We start from the raw sequence: 23,639 nt of genomic DNA, 5'->3' as shown, positions 1-23,639 counted from the left end.
AACACAGGTATTCGGTACGTGTGTGCGGAAATCAATCTCCCCACTTTACGTAAACCTACGCTAAACTACCTACTCGACCTTAGATGTGGGGCTGAGACAGAAACGCAGACGAGTCAAAACAAGTGGACTCTGGGCGAGAAAAAATCACACAACCCCCACCACCGCGGGCAAACGCTACCGGACGAGGTTCCGCCACCGTAACTCCGTTTCCGCTGCTTCAGTTCCAACTCTCGCGAGATTCGGTCTGAGCGCCAGCCCGTAAGCCCCAGAAACACGCAGCTCTGTTTCCTCGGGATTCTCGCGGTAGCGCGACACGCCAGGAGGAGCACTTCCGGCGCTGCGCCCAGGAAGCGGAAGTGAAGCTTCCAGGCTTACAGAGTCGGTGTGTCACTCGGCTTTCCTGAAATCTAGGAAAGTCGTTTTCGCTTCACTTTCCCTGGCTTTCGAGCGCTTACCCTCTGGCGGGTGGGAGTGCAGAGACTGAAGCGCAAGATGAGCACCATGTTCGCAGACACGCTGCTCATCGTGTTTATCTCCGTGTGCACGGCTCTGCTCGCCGAGGGTGAGAGCGGCTGCTTCTCTGACGTTTGATCAGTCCCCGAGGGAAGGATCCTAGGCCCTGGGTCCCTCGAGCCTAGGGAGAGGTCGCGAGCCTTGGCGGGGATGGGAGTGGGGTTCATCTCCATTCCAGGGAATCTTACCTCCAGGAGCGGGAGGGGTAGTGTGGAATCGATTGCCGAGGTTTCTTTGGTCTAGGGGAGGTTTTACTTGGATGTTTGTGAAGACACCTTCGTATCGTGTCACAGTTTTGGTTGAAGATTCAGTTGTCTTAACGTTTGAAAAAAGTTAACTATTGGTGAATATAAAGCAAAAAATTGAAATCCATTCTTATCCAGCGGTAACCACTAATAAAGGCTGTTGTGACCGTTCCAAACATTTCTCTATTAGCGTGCTGCTTTTAATGTTTCAGGTATAACCTGGGTCCTGGTTTACAGGACAGACAAGTACAAGAGACTGAAGGCAGAAGTGGAAAAACAGAGCAAAAAATGTGAGTATGGGGCTTCCCTGGTGGCGCAGTGGTTGAGAGTCCGCCTGCCGATGCAGGGGACACGGGTTCGTGCACTGGTCTGGGAAGATCCCACATGCCGCGGAGCGGCTGGGCCCGTGAGCCATGGCCGCTGAGTCTGCGCGTCCGGAGCCTGTGCTCCGCAACGGGAGAGGCCACAACAGTGAGAGGCCTGCGTAATGCAAAAAAAAAAAAAAAAAATGTGAGTATGGCAACATCCTTTAAAAACAGTTTCAACACATCAGGCTCACTGAGTGCATGTTCACAGTACATATTTTAGGAGCATCAACTGATATAAAAACTTTATAGGAATACAAAGGTGAATCTGACTAGAATTGAAGTCTGTTTAGAAATATAAGACCTTTTTTTTAAAAGAAAACTTTTTAAAATAAATTTATTTTATTTTTGGCTGCATTGGGTCTTCGTTGCTGCGTGCAGTCTTTCTCTAGTAGCGGCGAGCGGGGACTACTCTTCGTTGCGGTGCGTGGGCTTCTCATTGTGGTGGTTTCTCTTGTTGCAGAGCACGGGCTCTAGGCACACAGGCTTCAGTAGCTATGGCACGCAGGCTCAGTAGTTGTGGCTTGCGGCTCTAGAGCACAGGCTCAGCAGTTGTGGCACACGGGCTTAGTTGCTCTGTGGCATGTGGGATCTTCCCGGACCAGGGCTTGAACCCGTGTCCCCTGCATTGGCAGACGGATTCTTAACCGCTGCACCACCAGGGAAGTCCCGAAATATAAGACTTTTATGCAGAATACGTAATACAAACCTCAGTGGAGTGACTGACAAGAGAGGTACTTATGTGCTGTGGTGGTTCTAAAGAAGAGACCCCATTCAGTTGTGAGGGGCCATGGAAGCCTTTTTTGATGCAGATTGCCTTGCAGTACTTCATGCGTAGTTAGAATTTGGACAGAGGATGAGATGAGAAAGGAGTTCCAGGCAAAGGAAATAGCATATGTGCAAAATAGGGAAATTTTAACTAGTAAGGTGTGTTTGGAGAACAACAGGTCATAATGATTGGTATCAAGGTAAGTGGTGTCTTCAGGGATAAGCCAACTTTCATTTGGGTCTGATGGTTGAAGGAGTATTTGAGGAAAAGGTTAAGAACAAGTCAAGTTTGTTGTTTTTGAAATAAAACAGGAATTCCACAGGATACAGCTGAGGGGGCTGCTATAGGTATAATGTGAATGGTTCCTTACAAGCTTGATTTGGTTTTCAGTCTCCTTTTCCTTCTTATAAAGATTAACTCTAACTTTCACATCTTAAAATTCTTGTGACTTTCTGTATTCTATGACTTTTCTGTATGTCTTCATAAGAGTTTGAAGTTTTCTTTCTGACAACATCCCATTTCTAATATCCACATAGTAACAATTTGTGGTCATTTGTGTAAAATTATTCTCCTTTTCTAGAAAAGGAGATTGAGACTCAGAAAGGTTAAATGATGTATTAATGTCTCAGAGCAAACAAAGAATTAGAAACCAAATTCAGGCCTTTTAAGTTACGGTTTACTGTTCCTTCATTTATTCAATGTTGTTAATGCACCTCAACATATTTAAAACCAAGCTCATTATCTTTACCTTCACACATGTGATCCTTTTCCAGTATTTTCCTATTCGGTGAATGGTACTTCCTTGCTTCCAATGGTGCAAGCCAGAAACCTTACTATACTTTCTTCATTTGGCTTTCAGGACACCACACTCTCTTGGTTTTGCGCTTACCTTGTCAATTGGTAGTTCTTTTGCAGTTTCCTTTTTGGTTCCTCTTCTTGACCTCCTGTTGTTGGGAGTGACCCAAAATTTATTTTTTTTCTCTATACTCACTCCCTTAATGAACTCATTTATGTGCTCTATTTGCCAGTGACCCCCAAATTTATATCCTTAGCCCTCTCTGCTAATGCAAGATTCAAATATCCAACTATCAACTTGTTAATTCCACTGGAATGTCTAATGTATGTCTCAAACCCAACCTGTCCAAATTGAACACTGTTCCTCACTTCCAAGCCTGCTACATTTGTAGCCATCACAGTCTTGGTCAGTGGTAATCCTGTCCTTGTGTAGGACATAAGGACGTCATCCTTGTGTAGTTATCTTTGACTCTTCTCTCACAGCCCACATCCAGTACTGTTGGGCTGCCTTCAAATATATCCAGAATCTGCCCACTTTACATCACCTCCACTGCTAACTACCGTAGTCCCAGCCACCATCATCCTTTGCATGAATTATTGTGATAGCCTCCGGCAAGTGGTCGTGTTTCCCTGTAATCTGTTCCCAAGATAGCAGCCAGAATAATCTTTTTAAAAGTATAGCAGATCATGTCCCTTCTCTGCTCATAACTCTGTGATGGTGTCCCATTTGAATTCGGAGGAAAAGCCAAAGTTTTTACAGTGGCCTACAGAGCTCCCCTGTTACGGCTCTGATCTTCTTTCCCTCTCATTCACTCTGCTCCACCCTCACTGACCTGTTTGCTGTTCCTTATTACACATCAGCCTCACTCCTGTGCTGGGACCTGTTTAATGGCTGTTCCCTCTACCTAGAATGTTCTTCTCTGTGATATCTGTTTACCTAACCCTTGTATCTTCTTCAAATCTTTGTTCACAGCTCACCTCAGTGAGTCTTAACTTGACCACCCTATTTAAAACTGCAGTCAGCCTACCTCCTGTACCACTGCCGCTCCTCATGTTCCTTATCCTGCTGTTTTGTTTTGTTTTCATTCATCTGCTACAATGAATGCTTCACTAGGGCAGGGTTCTTTTTTTTTTTTTTAATTGTTGTTGTTTACTGATGTATCCCATGCACCTAGAAAAGTGGCTGGCACATGGTAAATGTCTAATAAATATTTGTCGATTCAAATACTTCCTTCTATCACCCTGTATGTGCAGTCCACTCTCAACCCCTGATACTGTTGTCCTCCTGAAGAGTTTTCAATCTTTCCACATCTCTTCATTTCCACCACCATCACTTAGCCTAAACTTCTATCACATTTCATTTGATTTACTGTGATAGCCTCCTCATTGCTCCACCTGCAGCCACTCAAATGTATTCTGTTCAGTAACACCCGGAGTAGTTTTTCAAAACACAAATCTGATTGTGTTATTTGCCCTTCTTAAAACACTCAATTTCTTCCCATTGCTTTGAGGACAAAGGTGTGGCCTACAAGGTCTAGCATGGTCGGGTACCTCCCTCTCTCCCTCTCCGACCACATCTGCGTCATGTTTTTCCCTACTTTCTATTCTCTAGCCATCCTCTGAACTAATCTTTCTTTTTCCTACTATGGAGCTGGGCTTTTGTATCTGCTTTTTCTTCTGTCTGGAATAATTTTCCCTTCTCATTTATTTAATAAACTCCTACTCATTCTTCAGATCTCAAAGCCTTATTTAGTCTCCCCAGCAGGATCAAATCTTTGGATCATGGACCTTAATTTATCTAGATACTTCTCCTTAGAGAACTTATCATAATTACAATTTTTTCTATGTATGATTATTATTATTCAAATAATGTCCTCTCCCCAACTGAACTGTAATTTCTATGAGGGCAAAGGCCTTTGTATCTCTAGCACTTAACACAGGTCCTGGCACAGATTCACTACTTGATAAAAGCATGTTGAATAGCTTAAAGAATAAATGATCTCTATAACATAACATCACATGTATTCTTTGTGAGGAATTGTTCTGCTATGATCATAAACTAGTTAGCCAGCATGGAGTGGCATCCAAAGACAGATTTCTTCATATCACATGTATCATGGAGTAGTCTTATGAGATACAAAAGACCTTTAGTTTCGAATTTGTTTGGATTAATATTCTCATACCTTAAATACTTATATGAATTTGCTTTGTAGATTTTGGGCTTCCTTAGTATCCACAATTAATTGCCTTGTTTCTAGTTATCTGTATTATAGAAGTTAAGTCTCCTTCACCTGACACCTAAATTCAAAGTAATAGTTGCCAGGCAAAGCTTCCATAGTTGTATTTTTTAATATAATTGACTAATGTGCTTGCTTTGAAGATAAGTATGAGGTAGGTTGGTGATAATTGAAATGTCTCATGGCATTTCTTATGGTCTTAGGTCCTCTATTTCAAGTAATCTATCAAAACTCAGTGAACATGCACAACATAGAAAACAGATTTATGATTATCAAAAGGGAAGGGTGGGGGGAGGGATAAATTAGGAGTTTGGGATTAGAAGATACAAACTACTATATATAAAATACATAAAAACATAAACAGTGAGGTACTACTGTATAGCACAGGGAACTATATTCAATAGCTTGTAGTAAACTATAATGGAGAAGAATCTGCAAAAGAACTTACGTATATATGTATAACTGAATCACTTTGCTGTACACCAGAAATTCACACATTGTAAATCAACTATACTTCAATTAAAAAAAAAAAAACACAAGAACTCAGTAAGCATGTATTATTTTCATTTATATGATCAGTTGACACATATGATTGCTTGCTCGCCGTAGAGGTCACCATGATGAGTGCAGTACGCAATGAACGGGCATAGATACTGTCTTCTAGATATTTGTAATCAAATGGATAACTATTATTTAGCATGGGATATTTAATAGGAAGAAATAAGGTAAATTCCCTCTTTGAACAAACGTCTTAATTGCAAACATAATCCCTTCTGACACTCTATGTTCAAAATTTGGTATGGATCTAGGCAAGAAAAGTTTGTAGGGACCAAATTTAGAGATGGCCCATGGGAATTCCCTGGTGGTCCAGTGGTTAGGACTCCACGCTTCCACTGCAGGGGGCACGGGTTCAATCCCTGGCTCCCCCGCAAGCTGTGCAGTGTGACCAAAGAAAAAAAGAAAAAAAAAAGAGAGAGATGGCCCAGGCGTAGAACTTGTACATAACTATGATTAGCATGTTAAAGAATCTAGTGGAAAATGTAGACAATATTCATGAACAGATGGGGATTTTCAGGAGATGGAAACTATAAAAAAGTGTCACATGGAAATGACAGAATATAAAGGATCCTTTGAGGAAATTATCCGATATGCAAGGCCTTAAAAAATTTTATCTCAGCCAACTATTGGAAAATACACTACACCAAGACAAATGAGTAAACCAAAAAAAAAGAGGAAGATATGAACTCCAGGAAACAAGAGCTCCAACACAGGACTCAGGTGAAGGGAATCGCCTGGACGATGATGAAGGCAGATTTAGATCTGACATTCTTAGGAATGTCAGCTGTGCACGAGGCTGAGCTTCTAAGAGGGTGCTAGCAGAAACTTCTTCAGGAAAATTTATAATACCTAATGATCTGACTTTGTACAGGAAAGATTTAGACAGCTAACTAAGAATTTGGTGCTGAAATAATGGTAAGTATGGAGACAACCAAACAAATTTTAAAATGCCATAAATCTAGGAAAAACTTGCAGGAAGTTAAATCGTTTGCTACATAAATTACCTGTGAACAGTATTTTCACGGTCATAATTTTATAAATGTTGAACTCACATTTAACCAAAATTACAACTATAACAATGGATTTTATGATGTAACTAGCTTATTTCAAGATATAGGGGTTAAAAGAAAAAAGGGAAAAAAAAAACTTTATGGGAGTTCCTTGGTGGTCTAGTGGTTAGGATTCGGTGCTTTCACTGCCATGGCCCAGGTTCAGTCCCTGGTCGGGGAACTGAGGTCCCACAAGCCACCGGTGCTGAAAAAAAAAAAAAGAAAAAAAAAAAAAGAATATAGGGATAAATATCAAAATAATCAGCTAAAAGGTAAAAGTAGTTGCTCTTTGAAATGAAGGAAATAGGGAGTGGGGGCAAGCATAAGACCACTGCTTATCTTTAAAACTGACTCTTTAAAATAAATGAGTGTTTTACTTTGGTTATTTATTTTTTTAACTTTTTATTTTTGTATTGGAGTGTAGTTGATTAACAACGTTATGTTACTTTCATGTGTACAGCAAAGTGTTTCAGTTATACATATACATGTATCTGTTCTTTAAAATGTTTTCCAGTGACAGCTCTCATTGGATGATCACCAACTTGTAGACTATTAAAATAGTTACTACCTGATATTTTAAACTTATATAAAAATCTAATCTATTTACAACTTCAGGCAAACAAAAATCCTTTATGAGTATAAATAAGTAGGCAGCTACAGTTGAAAAAGTAGAAATTTTCTGTCTATTGAAACAATTTTGAATCAATCAGTACATTTTGAACTTTGATAGCTAATAATGAATTTAAGGTGACTAAATATTTTCACACATTTCAGTGAACAAACCAATCAATAGTAATAAACCAAACTGAAGGGAAGCCTTACTATTGCATCTACTCTTTGTTCTGTAATAAAGCGATGGGAAGCACAGGCTCAAAATGTAAAAGAAAATAAAATGAAATGAAAAAAATAAAATAATTAAAACCTCAAAAAAATTTGTAGGGTTTTTGAGGAATACAAAGAAATATAAATATATTTGAATCAGAATTAGGTGTAGATTTCGTATCTTGAGCAGATCTGATCCAAGGCATTATTTGGAAAATACTGGTGTTACCTACAAAACTGTCCTATGGTGGTGGGGCCTTTGGCAAAAGATGCTTTCGTAAAGGTACCAAGCTGTTTGATTTAGTTGGTCACTAGACTTATGAGTGTGCTCTAAATGTCAGTAAGTCTTTTTTCATTGTGTCACTTTAATAACATAGACCAATGAAAGAACACTTCAGTAAATGAGAAAAATTAAAGTACTATATGTAATTGGATTCTTGTAACAAAATTATTTATTTGAGAGCATTTATTAAGTACAAATTATTGTAAAGTATGATGTATTTCTTTAGTTTACAGTGCAACAGGATAAAGCTTTTAGAGTAATTTGTAAACTGTTTGACAACTCTGTAATTCAGAACGCAGCAATACCAAGTCATGGGCAAAAAATGTGTTTCATAGTAGACGTCTATTATTTTTGTCAACTCTGATATCTCCATTTCTTTTCTTTCTTTTTTTTGTTTTTAGAGAAGGATCTCCCTTTATTTTTTAATTAATTAATTTATTTATTTATTTTTGGCTGCCTTGGGTCTTCATTGCTGCGTGTGGGCTTTCTCTAGTTTCTGCGAGCAGGGGCTTCTCTTCATTGCGGTGCACGTGCTTCTCATTGTGGTGGCTTCTCTTGTTGCAGAGCACGGGCTCCAGGCGTGCGGGCTTCAGTAGTTGTGGCACGCGGGCTCAGTAGTTGTGGCTTGCGGGCTTAGTTGCTCTGCGTCATGTGGGATCTTCCCGGACCAGGGCTCAAACCCCCCGTGTCTCCTGCATTGGCAGGCAGATTCTTAACCACTGTGCCACCAGGGAAGTCCAGTATCTCCATTTCTTGTTATGGGGTGAGGTTCTGGTGAATGAATATCAGCAAAAAGAGTTTCTTCGCAACTTCATGAGGTTAAGAAACCATTAGGTTAATTTATATTATCCCTAGAAAAGATTTATCTAGTCTTAATCCAGTGTGCTAGAAGGTCAGGTTAATGTTCATTGTGTATCATCTTATGTTTCTATTCTCTATCCTTCTGACTTTTTTTTTTCCCCTTGTTTTTTATGCAGTCATGGTTAAATGCCAAGTAGCTGTGTTATAGTCCTTCTGAGGTGGGAAATATTTTTTGTTTCTTTGGTTAATAATAATGATAAAGAATAAAGCATCAATGTTTCTGTCCATTTTGTCTTTTAAAGTGTTATTTCTGTAACATCTTGTAGAATTTGACTTAATTTCCTTTTATGATCTCATACTAGTAGTTCATTCTAAATCTCTGTCTTGGGACTTCCCTGGTGGTCCAGTGGTTAAGACTCCAAGCTTCCACTGCAGGGCACACGGGTTAGATCCCTGGTCAGGGAACTAAGATCCTACATGCTGCCTTGTGTGACCAAACGAAAAAAAAAGCCTCTTTTTTCCCCCTATATATGTCATGTTTTATCTTTTTATCTACCTAGAACAGTACCTGTCACTTAGACACCCAATACATATATTCACACACACACATTTTATTATAGTCAGAACTTTACCATTTTATTTGTAATAGTGGAGTTAAATTGAATTTTATATCTCTTTGATAAAGGAGTAACACCAATTTTGCTTTTAGAATTCAGCATACTTAATATCCTAAGGGAAAGATTCCTACCTGCCAATTCTCTTTAACGCAGCTTTTAGAGATAATACATATACTGTACTATTTGCTAGTAAAGGAAGTATACTAAGATAAGAAACAGATAATGTAAATAGAGTAAAGGTAATTTTTGGTGTATCTATTGCTAGTCCATTCATAGGTGATTAAAGATAGTAAATATAAAATATAAATACATTAACACTATTCTTCTTCAAAAGCTTACTGTTACTCTATCGTCATATTAATTGAAAAGCCTCAAGAAAAATTGGTCTTAGCTTTTTTGGCTCTCCTGATCTTCCTACCCTGTGCATGTGTTGCCATTTTTCTATACTATAATTGTTACTTGATTATGTGACCTCACTAAATTGCTTTTTAGAGGGCAAGGATCATGTTTATCTTTTTATTTACCTAGAATGGTGCCTGTTAACTTAGGTAGCCAGTAAGTGAATGAATGAATGCCCACCTTCTATGGTGAATATGAGAATGGTACTACAATTAATCACCTGAGAGAGCAGAATTTTAAAATTGTGCTTAGACTCTACCTAAGGCAATCACCCACAGCTAATGGTCTGAAAATCATCTTAGTTTTGATTATGACTTTGTGTTTATAAAGTCCTTTATGGGTATTTAATTAATGATGCTTACAATATTGCTGTTTGATTTTTAGAATATTGTGTCTACCTTTTACTGTTAGCAGGTGTGGGAGCATACCAGTTAACCATGACCGTAATCAAAGGCAGCATGTAACTTTCTTGTAAGCTTCTTTCATTGGTTCAGCTGTGATAAAACATCCTTTGTTTCTTTTGTGTAATGCATAATTAATTTTTACTATGTTACTATGTTGTTTACAGTGGAAAAGAAGAAGGAAACAATAACGGAGTCAGCTGGTCGACAACAAAAAAAGAAAATCGGTAAGATGAGTTATTGGTATACAAAATATTGAGGTTTCTTGGAAGAAATAAATTCTTAGATAATGAAAATGTAATAAAGTATTTAGTAGTGGTAACTTATGTTTGTATAGTTTTATGGTCTACAAAGCACTGCATATGTTATCTTACTTGATTCTCTCTACTTGTTTTTGCTCTTAGGTTTGAAATTTCAGTTTAGTGAAATGGTGTTGACAGTCATGGCTTTTGAACTTGGCTGAAGGTTCTTGGCATAGTTTGTAAAAGGGTATTGTTGTATTTTTTTTCTAAGATGATTATTTCCAGTTAAGTCTGAGTTACTTGTATTTATTGTTGCCATAGCTTCCTTACTGAGAATTGACTGGTGATGGAGATCTACCAAGATGTAGGACATTTTCTGCTGAGTAATTTTACCTAGTCTGCAAAATAATTATATGTTTTTGGTTTTCCAGTGTAATTTAGAATTTAAAACAGAATGTAGTTCAGTTCCAAAAAGACAATTTATAAATGACTGCATGTGATTTGTATTTATACTTTATGATGCTTCCTGATTCTACAATCAGAACAAAATGGTTGTGAAATTGTGTATTTGGCTCAGAAACTATGTCTCTATGCCTAGGTCACTGCTGTTAAATCCTGGGAGATTACTCTACCAGGCTAGACTATACAAGTGTTCTGTTCTGGTTAAAGCTTTTCAATTTAGTGTAGGGGTATCAGATGTGTTCTAAATGGCCTATTCATTTAGTTCCATGGCAAGATGCTACTGTACATCTACTCTGTGTCAGTCACCCTGGTGGGCATTGGAGAAACAAAGTAGAAAAAAATTCTGTCTTTTAAGACAGGGGTCCCCAACCCCTGGACCACGGACCATTATGGGGCCACACAGCAGGAGGTGAGTGGTGGGTGGGTAAGGGAGCAAAGCTTCATCTGCCACTCCCCATCACTCCTCATCGTATTCACTACTACCTGAACCATCCCCACACGCACACCCCCACCCTCCTCGTCTGTGGAAAAATTGTCTTCCACGAGACTGGTCCCTAGTGCCAGAAAGGTTGCGGACTGCTGTTTTAAGAGGTCTAAAGAGGAAAAACAGATCAATGCAGTGTAATACTTACTTTTTTGTTTGTTTGTTTTTTGTTTGTTTTTTGCTTGTTTGTTTGTTTTTGCGGTACGCGGTCCTCTCACTGTTGTGGCCTCTCCCGTTGCGGAGCACAGGCTCCAGACGCGCAGGCTCAGCGGCCATGGCCCATGGGCCCAGCCGCTCTGTGGCATGTGGGATCCTCCTCGACCGGGGCACGAACCCGCGTCCCCTGCATCGGCAGGCAAACCCTCAACCACTGCGCCACCAGGGAAGCCCCAATACTTACTTTTTAGAGAGATATTCTGAGTGGCATAAAAGTAAAGAAGAAAGGATATCCAAACCAATCTAGAGGATCAGGTTTTCTTTTAGAGATAATGCTTAAGCTGAATCTTGAAGCTTTAGTGTGCATTAACTAAGTAAAAATATAAATAAATAAAATACTGGTCAGTTGAGTTCTTACCATCTGCAACACCCTGAAGTAAGCACTTGACATTTTTTAATTATCTTAACAATGGTATGTGGTAGTGAACAGTGTTACCTCTATTTTAGAGATGAGAAAATTGAGGTTTAAGTAACTTGCTCTTGGTCATTCAGTGGTATGATGGATTAAGTCAGTGGTAGAGAAGGGGTTTGAACCTAGTCATTCATAACTTTAAGAATCTGCAGTTTTTTTAAATAAATTTATTTATTTATTTATGTTTGGCTGCTTTGGGTCTTTGTTGCTGTGCATGGGCTTTCTCTAGTTGCAGCAAGCGGGGGCTACCCTTCTTTGCGGTGCACGGACTTCTCACTGCGGTGGCTCCTCTTGTTGTGGAGCACAGCTCTAGGCACGTGGGCTCAGTGGCTTGCAGGCTCTAGAGCACAGGCTCAGTAGTTGTGGCACACGGGCTTAGTTGCTCCACGGCATCTGGGATCTTCCCAGACCAGGGCTCGAACCCGTGTCCCCTGCATTGGCAGGTGGATTCTTAACCACTGCACCACCAGGGAAGTCCCAAAAATCTGCATTTTTAAGCCTTGTATATTCTCGGTAGAAGGATAGGCATATACAGAAGCATAGAAGGGTCAAATAGCAAGGTATATACCTGGAACTATAAATAGTTTAGTATAACAAATAAAAAAGAAGGTATGTGTAAAGTACAAGCAGACAAGGCTAGAGAAATAAGTAGGGCCTAGTTCATAAAGATCTTTATAAATTAAACTAAGGTAAGGAGGTTAACGTATGCAGAAGTCTTCCCGTGACCATTAAGGGATTTAAACAGAAATTTGAAATCAGATTTTAAGGAAGACAACTCTGGCAATAGTTTGGAGGATAAATCAGAGAGGGGGTCATTCTGGAGGCAGGGAAGTTATGAGGCTTTTTATGTATCCTAGGCATACAAATGGCAAGAACCTGAACTTAGGCAGTGACAATAGGAATGGTGCAGATTCAATGGATATAGAGGAAGTAGATGTAACAGGACTTGAAGGCCTTTTTTTTTTCTTAATTTTATTTATTTATTTGGCTGCATTGGGTCTTCATTGCTGCGCACAGGCTTTCTCTAGCTGCGGCGAATGGGGGCTACTCTTTATTGCGGTGCGTGGGCTTCTCATTGCGGTGGCTTCTCTTTGTTGTGGAGCACAGGCTCTAGGTGCACGGGCTTCAGTAGTTGTGGCACGGAGGCTCAGTAGTTGTGGCACATGCACTTAGTTGCTCCATAGCATGTGGGATCTTCCCAGACCAGGGATCGAACCCGAGTCCCCTGCATTGGCAGGCGGATTCTTAACCATTGTGCCACCAGGGAAGTCCCAGGACTTGCAGACTTTTTAGATGTAGGGTATGTAGAGAGGAATGAGTCTGGGAAAAAGCCCAGATTTCTGATTAGGAGAGGAAATATCAGAGAAGTTGCAGATTGGGATGAGGAAGAGGAGAGGATGATTTCAGGTTTGAACATGTTAGATTTGCAGTGTCTGTGTGACAGTAGGGCGGAAATACTTGGTACACTGTTGGATGTATGGTTTGGAGCTGGCGGAGAGATAAAGGGTACAAATAGAATTTAGAATCATATGATTATAAATTATAATTGAGTCCACAAAGTAAATGAAATCACATAGGGAGACCATATAAAGTAAGAAAAGCAAAGAGCTGAGGATGGAGAGTCTTGAGACATAGAAATTTAAGGGATAGAAGAAGAAGTGGAGCTTGAAGAAGTATTGCCAGAGAAGTTGGAAAGGAGTTGTGTCACAGAAGTTGAGGGGAGAGTTTCAGAGGACAGGAAGGGTTAGAGGCTGGGTGTTAAATATCTAAGAGGCAAAACAGAGATAATTAGTGATTTAGCAAGAATAATTTCAGTGGCATGATAAGGGATAGAAGCCAGATTGTATAGATTAAGGAGATAATGCATGGTGAGGAAGTGAAGACATTGAACATGGGTAATTCTTTGGAGTAGCTTTGCTATAAAGGATAGGCAAGATGTAAAAATGGAAGGCACATGGGCTTCCCTGGTGGCACAGTGGTTGAGAGTCCGCCTGCCGATGCATGGGACACGGGTTCGTGCCCCGGTCCGGGAAGATCCCACATGCCGCAGAGCGGCTGGTCCCGTGAGCCTTGGCCGCTGAGCCTGCGCATCCGGAGCCTGTGCTCCGCAACGGGAGAGGCCACAACAGTGAGAGGCCCGCGTAATGTAATGCAAGGAAAAAAAAAAAATGGAAGGCACATTACCCACTACCCTTAAAATTGACAACACAAACTATCTATACTCAAATTATTTTACCATGGAATGCTACCTTAAATTGTTTGCTCACCAGAATGTCATCAGAAGGTAAAAGAAATAATATTTATGAAGAGTTGCTTATCAAAACATAATAGGAGTTACAAGACATAATATTTGTTAGGAGTTGCTTGAAGGACAAACATCCTATCCATTCTGTAGATTTATAAATTTTACTCCTAAATTAAACCAGACTATCAGAAATCTGTAAACCTAAACTTGTATATAGTTTTGGACTTTGTAAAATTGCTTCTACTCTATTTCTCCTTGACATTTGCACTATTAGACATGTCATGAAAAAATCAGCCAGATAAAATTTACTGTAGTGCTGCTACGGACTGTTTTTGAGAACATTATCTACAACATTACACGATACCCCTTTGATGAGAAATTATGGAAACTTTGTAGTAGTTTTCAATGTCAAGACAAGCAGTGATTCTCATAAATAATTGATTTATTTTTTATCTTATTGACCCTGTGCTTGAACTGATGGTTTTTCCCTCCACTTTGAGACTGGCTGCTAATAAGCATAGAGTCAGATTTGCTATTCATCTCCAGCAACTTTATAAGACCAGTTAAATGTATTCTTGTATACTGACCCTATCTACAATTTTGTTATTATGCAACCCTTACTTTCCCTTTGCTCAGATTCCCCACTTGGGTTTCTGTGAAAAAAAAAAATATATATATATATATATTATATATGACTTCCCTGGTGGCACAGAGGTTAAGAATCCACCTGCCAATGCAGGGGACACGGGTACAAGCCCTGGTCCAGGAAGATCCCACATGCTGCAGAGCAGCTAAGCCCATGCGCCACAACTACTGAGCCTGTGCTCTAGAGCCCGCGAGCCACAACTACTGAAGCCCGGGTGCCTAGAGCCCATGCTCCGCAACAAGAGAAGCCACCGCAATGAGAAGCCCATGCACCGCAACAAAGAATAGCCCCTGCTCGCCGCAACTAGAGAAAGCCCGCGTGCAGCAACGAAAACCCAACGCAGCCAAAAATAAATAAATAAATTTATTTATAAAAAAGCAAACATATATATATATACAGTAATGGGGAGACTATAAAGAATGATATTGCTGCCTTGAAAGAAGGGAGTTTTTAGTAAGAGGGGTGTGGTCAGCAATATTCAGTGTTTCAGAGAAGCAAAATGTCATTGATATCACTAGGTGAAGCTCTTAGAGATAATGGTCTTGGATAGAAACATTAACTTGAAACTGAGGTGTCTGAAGTTTTTATGTTTCCCATTCTTAATTTCAGGAGCAGATGTTTGGGTTATTTTACATTTCCGTCTCATAAAAGAGAAACTACTTTTGATGTATGAATTGTATTTAGATCTTTTGGCTGCAGTCAAGTTACCTCAAATAATGAGGAATTTAAGGATATTTGTGATCCAGAACTCAGGAAAAGCTGAACTAATTGGTTACAGGAAGGCAGGAACTGTGTTAAAGCAATTCCTGCCGGCAGAGCAAGCCCTGGGATAAAGCCAGACATTGGGCTCCACTATTAATTTATAGTACTTCTCTCTCTTCTGTTGTTCAACTTCCCCACTTTCTCTGCAGTGCTTCCCTAGCATTTAATTTTTGCCTGTGCCTAACTTTGGCTTGTCTCCTGTGGTTCTTTCTATATCAGTATTACTCATAATGTGCTCTCTGGCCACCTATATCAGTATTGCTTGAGATACTTGTTACAAATGAAGGGTTCTGAGTCTTACTCCCAGGCTTTACTGAATCAGAATTTCTGGACATGGGACACAGGAGCCTGCTTTTTTAACAAGCTGCCCAGATAATTTTTAGATGAACTAAAGTTCAAGAGCCAGTTCTACATTACTATTTTGCTGTTTCTGCTCCCACAGTTAAATGATTTACTTTCCCAAGATTTTCTGGTTTAAATTCCTGCAAGAAGGAATCCAACTAACTCAGCTCATCTTTTTATGCCGTAGGTCATGGGTAAGCCTATGGATTGGCCTCCTTTTTGGTCAGTAGTGGCAGGGCACGGGGTGTTAGGAATCTTCATAAGGTTGAAACTGAACAGAGGCTATGATGAGAGGGAGATATTCCCCAGAAGGTGGCCAGAGAAGGGAGAGCAGGCATTCTGAAGCTTTGCTGAATGGGGTGCGTATCTCCTTTCTTGGTGACTTGGAAATATGGGAGGACATTTTTGAAATTTATTTGGGGCCCTGAATTAATATATTTATTCTAGATGTTTATCTATGCTGTTTGGATTTTCTATAAAAGAAGGTTGTATCAGGCATTTCATTTAAATTTTGCTTCTCCCAATCTACATGAAATTTTAAAGGCATGTTATTAATTGGTCTTCCATTCAAGACAACTCAGAATATAGAAGTGTCATGGCATACCTAACTCCTTTAATCTATAGAGAAGCATCTGCTATTTTGATCATCTCTTCCTTATTTGAAGATGTTCCCCATCTCCCAAACTGTCGGTTTGATCAGACTACCCAGTTGCCCCGTGAGTACTTTAATTGATTTATATTCTTTGACAGAAAAGTCACTGGTTATTTATTTTTTATTTTTTAATTTTTTTGGCTGCATTGGATCTTTGTTGCTGTGCATGGGCTTTCTCTAGTTGTGGTGAGCGGGGTCTACTCTTCATTGCAGTGCGCGGGCTTCTCATTGCGGTGGCTTCTCCTGTTGTGGAGCACGGGCTCTAGGTTCGCAGGCTTCAGTAGTTGTGGCACGTCGGCTCAGTAGTTGTGGCTTGCGGGCTTTAGAGCACAGGCTCAGTAGTTGTGGCGCCCAGGATTAGTTGCTCCGCGTCATGTGCGATCTTCCTGGACCAGGGCTCAAACCCATGTCCCCTGCATTGGCAGGCAGATTCTTAACCACTGTGCCACCAGGGAAGTCCCGTCACTGGTTATTGACTAAGGTAAATGATGACGTGTTCCTTTCTTACTTAAATTATATTATCATATTGTACAAAGCCTAATGCTGTCAAATAAAAATGTGTGATAGATTGGCTTGAGGTTTGTTCATTCTTTGGTCAGAATGGATGTCATTGTTGCTACTAGTGTATTCCAATAGCTACAAGAAATGTAGCTTCTTTTTAATTGGAGTATTCCCTTTTAGAATTTTAATGTTTCCTTTTGTCTATCATCTTGGATAATAAATCATCCTAGAATATAAATATATCTCCTTTATACTTCCAGTTTTTTTTCTCCATGAAATTTCCTCAAATTTCATAGAGAGTGTATTCCAAAAGTTCAGTGGTAAAAGAGTGTATAGAATTCCTTTCAAATGGAGGAATTGAGGTATGATTCTCCTGTGTATTAAATCCTGAGGTTCTGAATGGCATAAAGAATAGTTCACACAGGACAAGTGAACACTGAATGACATAGAATATTTATTTCCAGCACTCGACTTGAAATCTTTAAATTCTAGGTCTTCAGGGGAGGTGTAGAAGGTTTTAGACATACGTTTTCTCCCTCCTGATGTCAACATAACAGTTGAAAGGTGGGTTGGGAAGTACAACCATCTTGGAAGCCTTGGGCTTCTAGATGTTGAGTTTTCTCAAGGGAGAAAACTAAGGGCGAGTGAACCTTAGGAGGAGGTTCACTAGCTCTACTTCTTTTAAGTAACACACCACCGAGATGAAAATAACATTAGACTGAGACAGTGACTTCCCTACCTTATTGGGGCCAAGAAACAACTTTTTGAGAGGAGTTATGCTAGTTAACTGACAACAGTTAAGGGCTAAGTTACACACAGAGCAATAGAGAACCAGTCAATCACTTTTACTTATTTCAGTATCCTCTTAACTATTTGAGGTACTAGAAGTTGAGTTAACTAGCTAGCTTTTATTGCATCATCTCAGCCAAAACTGTTCTCATAATTACATGAAGCATTATGCTCAAATATTTGATTGCTGCTAATAAACAATATAAAACATCATTTCAAAATAAATTGTTTGCACTTATTTTACCGACTAATGTGACTTTCCCAGAAATTGTTCACTTGAGGAAACAAAGTTTCTTGATAAGGGAAAAGCAGGTTGTTTAAAAAAAGATACTTTTTTCAATACAGTCTATTAGAAGTTGGATTATTCTTATAAAACCATGTATTACATGGTGGTTAGATTGACAAACCTGTCTTCATAGCTTATTTAACCCATAATGTAATGTAAAAACTTTATTTTTAGGGACAATAGTTGGTTTTGTTTTTGTTCCTCTTTTGTATTAATGGTAATTAAAAGCAAAATTGGTTAGGAAATAACATTTAAAATGTACTTAAATCATTGAGGCTTAAAGAAAAGTAGATTTGATTACAGTATGAGATAGAAACTCTAAAAGGATGTTTTAAGTACTTTTAAGGACTTAAATGTTTCATTTCTCATTGTGTCTAACAGAATATCCTTGTAAAACTTGAATCTTATATTTTAAAATAATGAGAATGAATAGAATAAATCTTTGCCTAACAGTTTTATTAGAGTCAGGGTTTGGTAGTCTTAATGGAAGAGAGATAGAGAAGGAGTTTAATAATTTTCTAAGACCAGAAGGAAAATAAAGAGGGTAAAAGAGAACGTGGGTATAGAGAGAGAGATTAGGAGGATCTGAGATACAATTAACTGAGCTGGGAATGGAGAAAACTGAAAATGGAAAAACTTTAGATTAGGCATTGGGGTTACTGGGGAGATGGGAGGTATATAAACCTAACTGTGACTTTATGGAGATATTTACAAGTTTATTGTTCGTAACTTGGGGAGTACCTGAAATTGCTTCCCTGTTGGTAACATTTCTATTAGATCAGGTTTGCTGTTTCCCACATGGGCATTTCTGGATTTCTGAAAACTCTTTCATTGTCTAGGACTTTAAATGTTGAAGTCCTTGTAGTGTTTATGCTTCTTGAGGCATCTTAGCATTTCCTACCAACTAAGCACATCAAGATCATAAGAAACTTGACTCTGTTTCTTTTATCCCCTCCAAAACCAGACGAATGTTAACTTATTTCTGAATTATTTGAAACCAGCAAAACCTACTTTATTTGTATATAGTGGGCACCTAAAAACAATTTGAGTTGAAAAATCTTCAGGAACCAAGCACAGTAGTGTTGAGATATATCATAAACCTGTACTGCTGTATTCTTCTTAAGCCATGTATACATACAGTCTACCTTGACACTACATATGGTTAGAGCTTCTGTTTGGACATAATTGAAAAAAGTGGAATAGAACTTCATAAAAACTATGTCACTTTAGTGTCCTCTCAGCCTTCGGCTTTAAGTGCATCTTCAGGCTACCAGCTTTATCAAAGACTCCTGTCCCTGGAAAGGGATTTTTGGTGTATGGTATCTTCAGATCAGCTTTTATTATATTGCTGATTCATTAAGCAATATTGAGCATATACTACAATACTGAGCAACTAACTACTTGCCAATTACTGAGGATACAAAGATGAAGAAGTCCTTGTCCTCCAGGAGCCTGCCATCTAGTTGCATTGTTAAGTACATAAACAGATCATTATAACAAAATGTATAAACTCGGTGAGTATAATGATAGAGATGTGCTTGGAATATTCTGGAAGCATAAAGAAAGGACTTCTAATCCAGTGTCTAGGACTGCATTGTCCAATACAGCAGCCTGTAGCTACATTTGACTGTTCAGATTTTAAATTAATAAAAATTATTAATAAATGAAGTTGAAATTTTAGTTCCTCAATCATACTGGTCACATTTCATTGCTCAGTAGCTACATGGAGCTAGTGACTACTGTATTGACAGCACAGATGTAGGATATTTTCATAATTGTAGAAAGCTTTTTAGAATAGTATTGCTTAAGGAATCAAGATTGTCAAAAGGAGGTGACACAAGAGCTGAGGCTTAAAAGTTGAGTACAGGCTAGCCAGGAAAGGGTTTGATGGGGTAGGATAAAACAGTCTAGGTGGAAGTAGGGTAGCCAACCACCCCAATTTGTCTAGTCCGAGGACTTTGTTGGGATATGAGATTTTCAGAGCTAAAACTGGAAGAGTCCAGGGAAAACTGGGACACTTGGTCACCCAAGGTAGAAGAGACTTCATGAACAAACACTGAATCAAGAGAAAAGCATCGTATATACAGGAACTTAAAGTTGTTTGGTATTGCAAGAACATAAAAATTTATGGGAGTGGTTGGAAATGTGGCTGCAGAAGTAAACAGGGGCCAGATGCAGGACTTGAAGGTGATAGTGAAACATGATCTTGGGACTTCCCTGGCGGTTCAGTAGTTAAGACTCCACGCTTCCACTGCAGGGGGTGTGTTCGATCCCTCATTGGGGAACTAAGATCCCACATGCCGCGTGGCGTGGCCAAAAAAAAGAAACATGATCTTGTAGGGGTGAAAAGACATGGAAGGATTTTAAGCTGGGGAGTATCATGATTTTGTTCAGTTTTGCCTTTTAAGTAGATCTGACTGCATTTATGTGGAAGATGGATTTGAGGGAACAAGTTTGGAGGCAGATCTGTTAGGAGACTTGAAAGTAATATAGGTAAGAGATGTTAGAAATCCTAACTAAGGAAGTGATAGTAAGGAGGAGGAGAAGAGGTGGATTTCATAAGTATTTATGAGGTATAATTAATAGGACTTGGTGTTTGATTGAAGATAGAGTAGGGAGTCAAGTATGTGCCAAGGTTTCTAGCATAGATGCTTTTCTATACCTTTCTTTTCATGTCTCAGTGGTAGTCCTTTTCCCCCTTTACTTGGTTTTACGCCTGTTTACCTTCTAGTCATCCCAATCTTCAAACACCCAATTTTAAAAAGTCTTATTGCATTTTAAGAGGGCTGCTCAGGTAGAAAAAGAACTCTAGCCCCTGAGATACACCTTAGTTCCACCCCATTTTGTTCATTTTCTTTCATATATCTTCATAATCCTCACTTTCTCCTGCCTGTATCCTTTCCTCCCCGGGAGAACAAACTGGATAGGAACAATTTAGGACAAGGAAGCGTATATTCATCTCACCGTACATTGTTTGGAAACTACACTCCAGTCTGCGGTTCCTGTAGGCCTGTTCTTCCTTCCTTTCCTTTAACTGCCTGAACTTGCAGCCCTCACACCAGTTTCATATATTCCAATTGTATATTTTTTATTTTAGAGGGTATTATATTTTAATTTCATAATCTTCCTGTGAAGGTGAGGATTTGTGTGTGTTTTGTTCATTCATTTATCCCTGGTGCTCAGAAAAGTGCTCGGCATTTAGTAGGTAATCAATAAGTATTTGTTGAATGAATTGATCCCGGTGATAAAAATGCATAATCAAAGAAAGCAGTAGCATAGTATATATAGAGATCATTGGGTTGGGAGTTGGGAACTTGGATTCTCGTCCTGGCTTTGGCCTACAATACCTGTGTGGTCTCTGAGAACTCACTTCTCCTTTGCTGGGCCTCAGTTTCTTCATAAGTACAACAAAGTCCCTTACGTTGATGCAATACAGTAAATAAGGTCATTAATGTACAGCTGAGACTTCTTTAGCGGTTTAGGTTCTGTGTATATAACAATTTTTTTGAAATATATGTCAAATTTCCTAGCTTTCCAAGTGACTTAACTATGAAACTATGCTTATTTTTAGAGTGATTTGACTGTAATGTGAAAGAACCTGAATCTTAAATTCATCTTAATTGGCTTTTAATTTTTAGACTCCATGCTCTCTTAAAGAAACTGAAAGGGGGGAAAAATCATAACAGATGGGTAATTAATACTTGAAACCTAAGTACAGTCATTATGGTTATACTTCCTTTTGATGTAACGTAAGAGTATATCTTAATGTACAGAGTACAGACATTTAAAGTTTAAATTAAACTTTAAATATTTTTATTTATTTAATTTGAACTATTTTGGTGCACTGCTGCATTTGAATTTTCTATTAGTACAAAGTATACAGTATTCCATGTATTCAGCTTATCATATTAAGTGATACTGAGACAGAAGTGCTATTATAGTCATCAGGCAGTGACAGTTTAACATCTGCTTTGCGCTCAGCACTGTGTTTATTAACCAGTTCATTAATTCTTTGCAGAGCGGCAAGAAGAGAAACTGAAGAATAATAACAGGGATCTATCAATGGTAAGAGTCCTAAATATAACTTCATGATAAACCACATGTTTTTCAGCAAAAGACCCTGGTTTTCATCAAGTACACTGCACTTAACTTTTCAGAAATTTATAGTTATGCAGGCTATAAATAATATCATGGTTGTTCCTGGACCAAATAGAAGTGAAAATATGCTACTGGACTGAAGCTTCGTGTTAGTAATATGAATAGCTTTTTTTTTAGGCTCTCTCGAAGTCATAATTTGTCCCTTTCACACAGTTTTTATTAGCTTCCCCCTTATGTTTTCAAATGAAGTAGCTTATTTTCTTTTTCTTCCTCATGTTATTGCTGAATCTTTGGCTTTGTGGTGACCTGGTAATCCCAAATAGGAGTTGGAGCATCATAGATGGCCTTTATTGTGGCCTTTATTCTTTAAGAGGCCTTTTGATCTGAGGGCCAGGCATATCATAAAGTGTAAGGAAAAGTGATTTTATTAGCCATTTACTCATTATTTATGAAGAGTAGAGTTCAAGCATGTCTTTCTGAGGTGTAGGTAGGCTAATTATATGGCTTGACTTATTTTTCTACTTAATTTCTATATATTCAACACAGGACATCTAAACTGTACAGTAGTTGTCTTTTGCTTACCAAGAGACCTTTGCTGTATTATTTTATCTTCTGTTTCTTGAAATTCTTATTAAGAAAGATCATAATTTAGAAGTGCATTTTTTTGAAAATAGCTTTTCTGTTGTCGCAATTATTACATGTTCATGAGACCAAATTTGGAAACTGCAGAAAGAAGAGATAAAAGTTGCTGATAAACTGTTAATCTTAATCTTTATGATTTTTTATTTGTTTATACTTTTATGGCACATGTAATTAAGAAAGAAGTTAGCTGCAAGAAACAAAATGCTTAATAATGGCTTAAACATATAAAAATTTTTTCACTTGCTCAAGAGGTGCAGAGGTTGGTAGTCCTGGGCTGCTGTGGCAGCACAGTCATGTCACTAAGGACTCAGGTTAACCTTCCTTAGCTTATGGTCGTTTGGTTGTTTGATGGTGCTTTACTGTCAGGCATTATGTTCTTCATTCCAGGCAAGAAGTACGGGCAAAAGGCCTAAAGGGATGCTAGCCAAGTTTGTCCCTTTTAAAAGTTCTGGTTGGTACTTACATCTTATTGGCCAGAGTTGGGTCATATGACCACCCCAATACTGTTCATCAGAAGCTGGCAAGGAGAAGAGGCCTTGGAGGTGGAGGGTGGGTTAGCCAATAAACAGCTTTTTGCCAAGGAGCATCTTTTAAAAATGAGGTAAACCAAAACCTTTGGGGTGTGCTTTAGTGGTGGTTTTTCTCTAGTGTAAAATGACAATTTGTTGGTTTCCTTCCAGGTTCGAATGAAATCCATGTTTGCAATTGGCTTTTGTTTTACTGCCCTAATGGGAATGTTTAATTCTATGTGAGTAGCCTTTTATATGGTTTTATCTAAATATTGCTCTATGTGTGTATATATGTGAACAATTAGCTTTTTTGGTAATATTTTGATATTTCAAATTTACAGAAGAGTTACAAGAACAGTACATTGATTAACCAGATTCACAATTGTTAACATTTTGCCTCATTTGCTTTCCTTTTTTCTCTGTTTCTCCATATCATATATGTACTCATTTATACATTAATTGTATGTTTTTCTGAATCATTCAAGAGTTTGTTTTAG

General features: G+C 38.7%; 2 protein-coding genes across 4 annotated transcripts in view; one reads left to right on the top strand and one right to left on the bottom strand.

Annotated features, from left to right (window-relative positions):
* LOC132483116 (protein piccolo-like) overlaps positions 1 to 221 on the bottom strand; it is a 46,863-nt gene extending 46,642 nt beyond the window's left edge. Inside the window, exon 1 of the mRNA XM_060088371.1 lies at positions 179 to 221. The gene's annotated coding sequence lies outside the window, so the exon portion shown is untranslated. The remainder of the gene's footprint in view (positions 1 to 178) is intronic.
* Positions 222 to 334: 113 nt separating this feature from the next.
* Positions 335 to 23,639, top strand: part of TMCO1 (transmembrane and coiled-coil domains 1) — a 47,323-nt gene continuing 24,018 nt past the window's right edge. For 2 of the 3 annotated variants that reach the window (XM_060090866.1, XM_060090868.1), the window contains exons 1-5: positions 335 to 562; positions 971 to 1,048; positions 10,022 to 10,081; positions 21,912 to 21,958; positions 23,314 to 23,381. In XM_060090866.1, the coding sequence (XP_059946849.1) occupies positions 493 to 562; positions 971 to 1,048; positions 10,022 to 10,081; positions 21,912 to 21,958; positions 23,314 to 23,381 (323 nt within the window). In that variant the 5' untranslated portion in view covers positions 335 to 492. The remainder of the gene's footprint in view (positions 563 to 970; positions 1,049 to 10,021; positions 10,082 to 21,911; positions 21,959 to 23,313; positions 23,382 to 23,639) is intronic. The other variant, XM_060090867.1, reaches the window with a different exon arrangement.

The sequence above is a fragment of the Mesoplodon densirostris genome, chromosome 2 (assembly GCF_025265405.1).
Source record: "Mesoplodon densirostris isolate mMesDen1 chromosome 2, mMesDen1 primary haplotype, whole genome shotgun sequence".
NCBI lineage: Eukaryota > Metazoa > Chordata > Mammalia > Artiodactyla > Ziphiidae > Mesoplodon > Mesoplodon densirostris.
The sequence above is the reverse complement of the archived record's forward strand: the minus strand, read 5'-3'. Positions and strand labels throughout refer to the sequence as shown.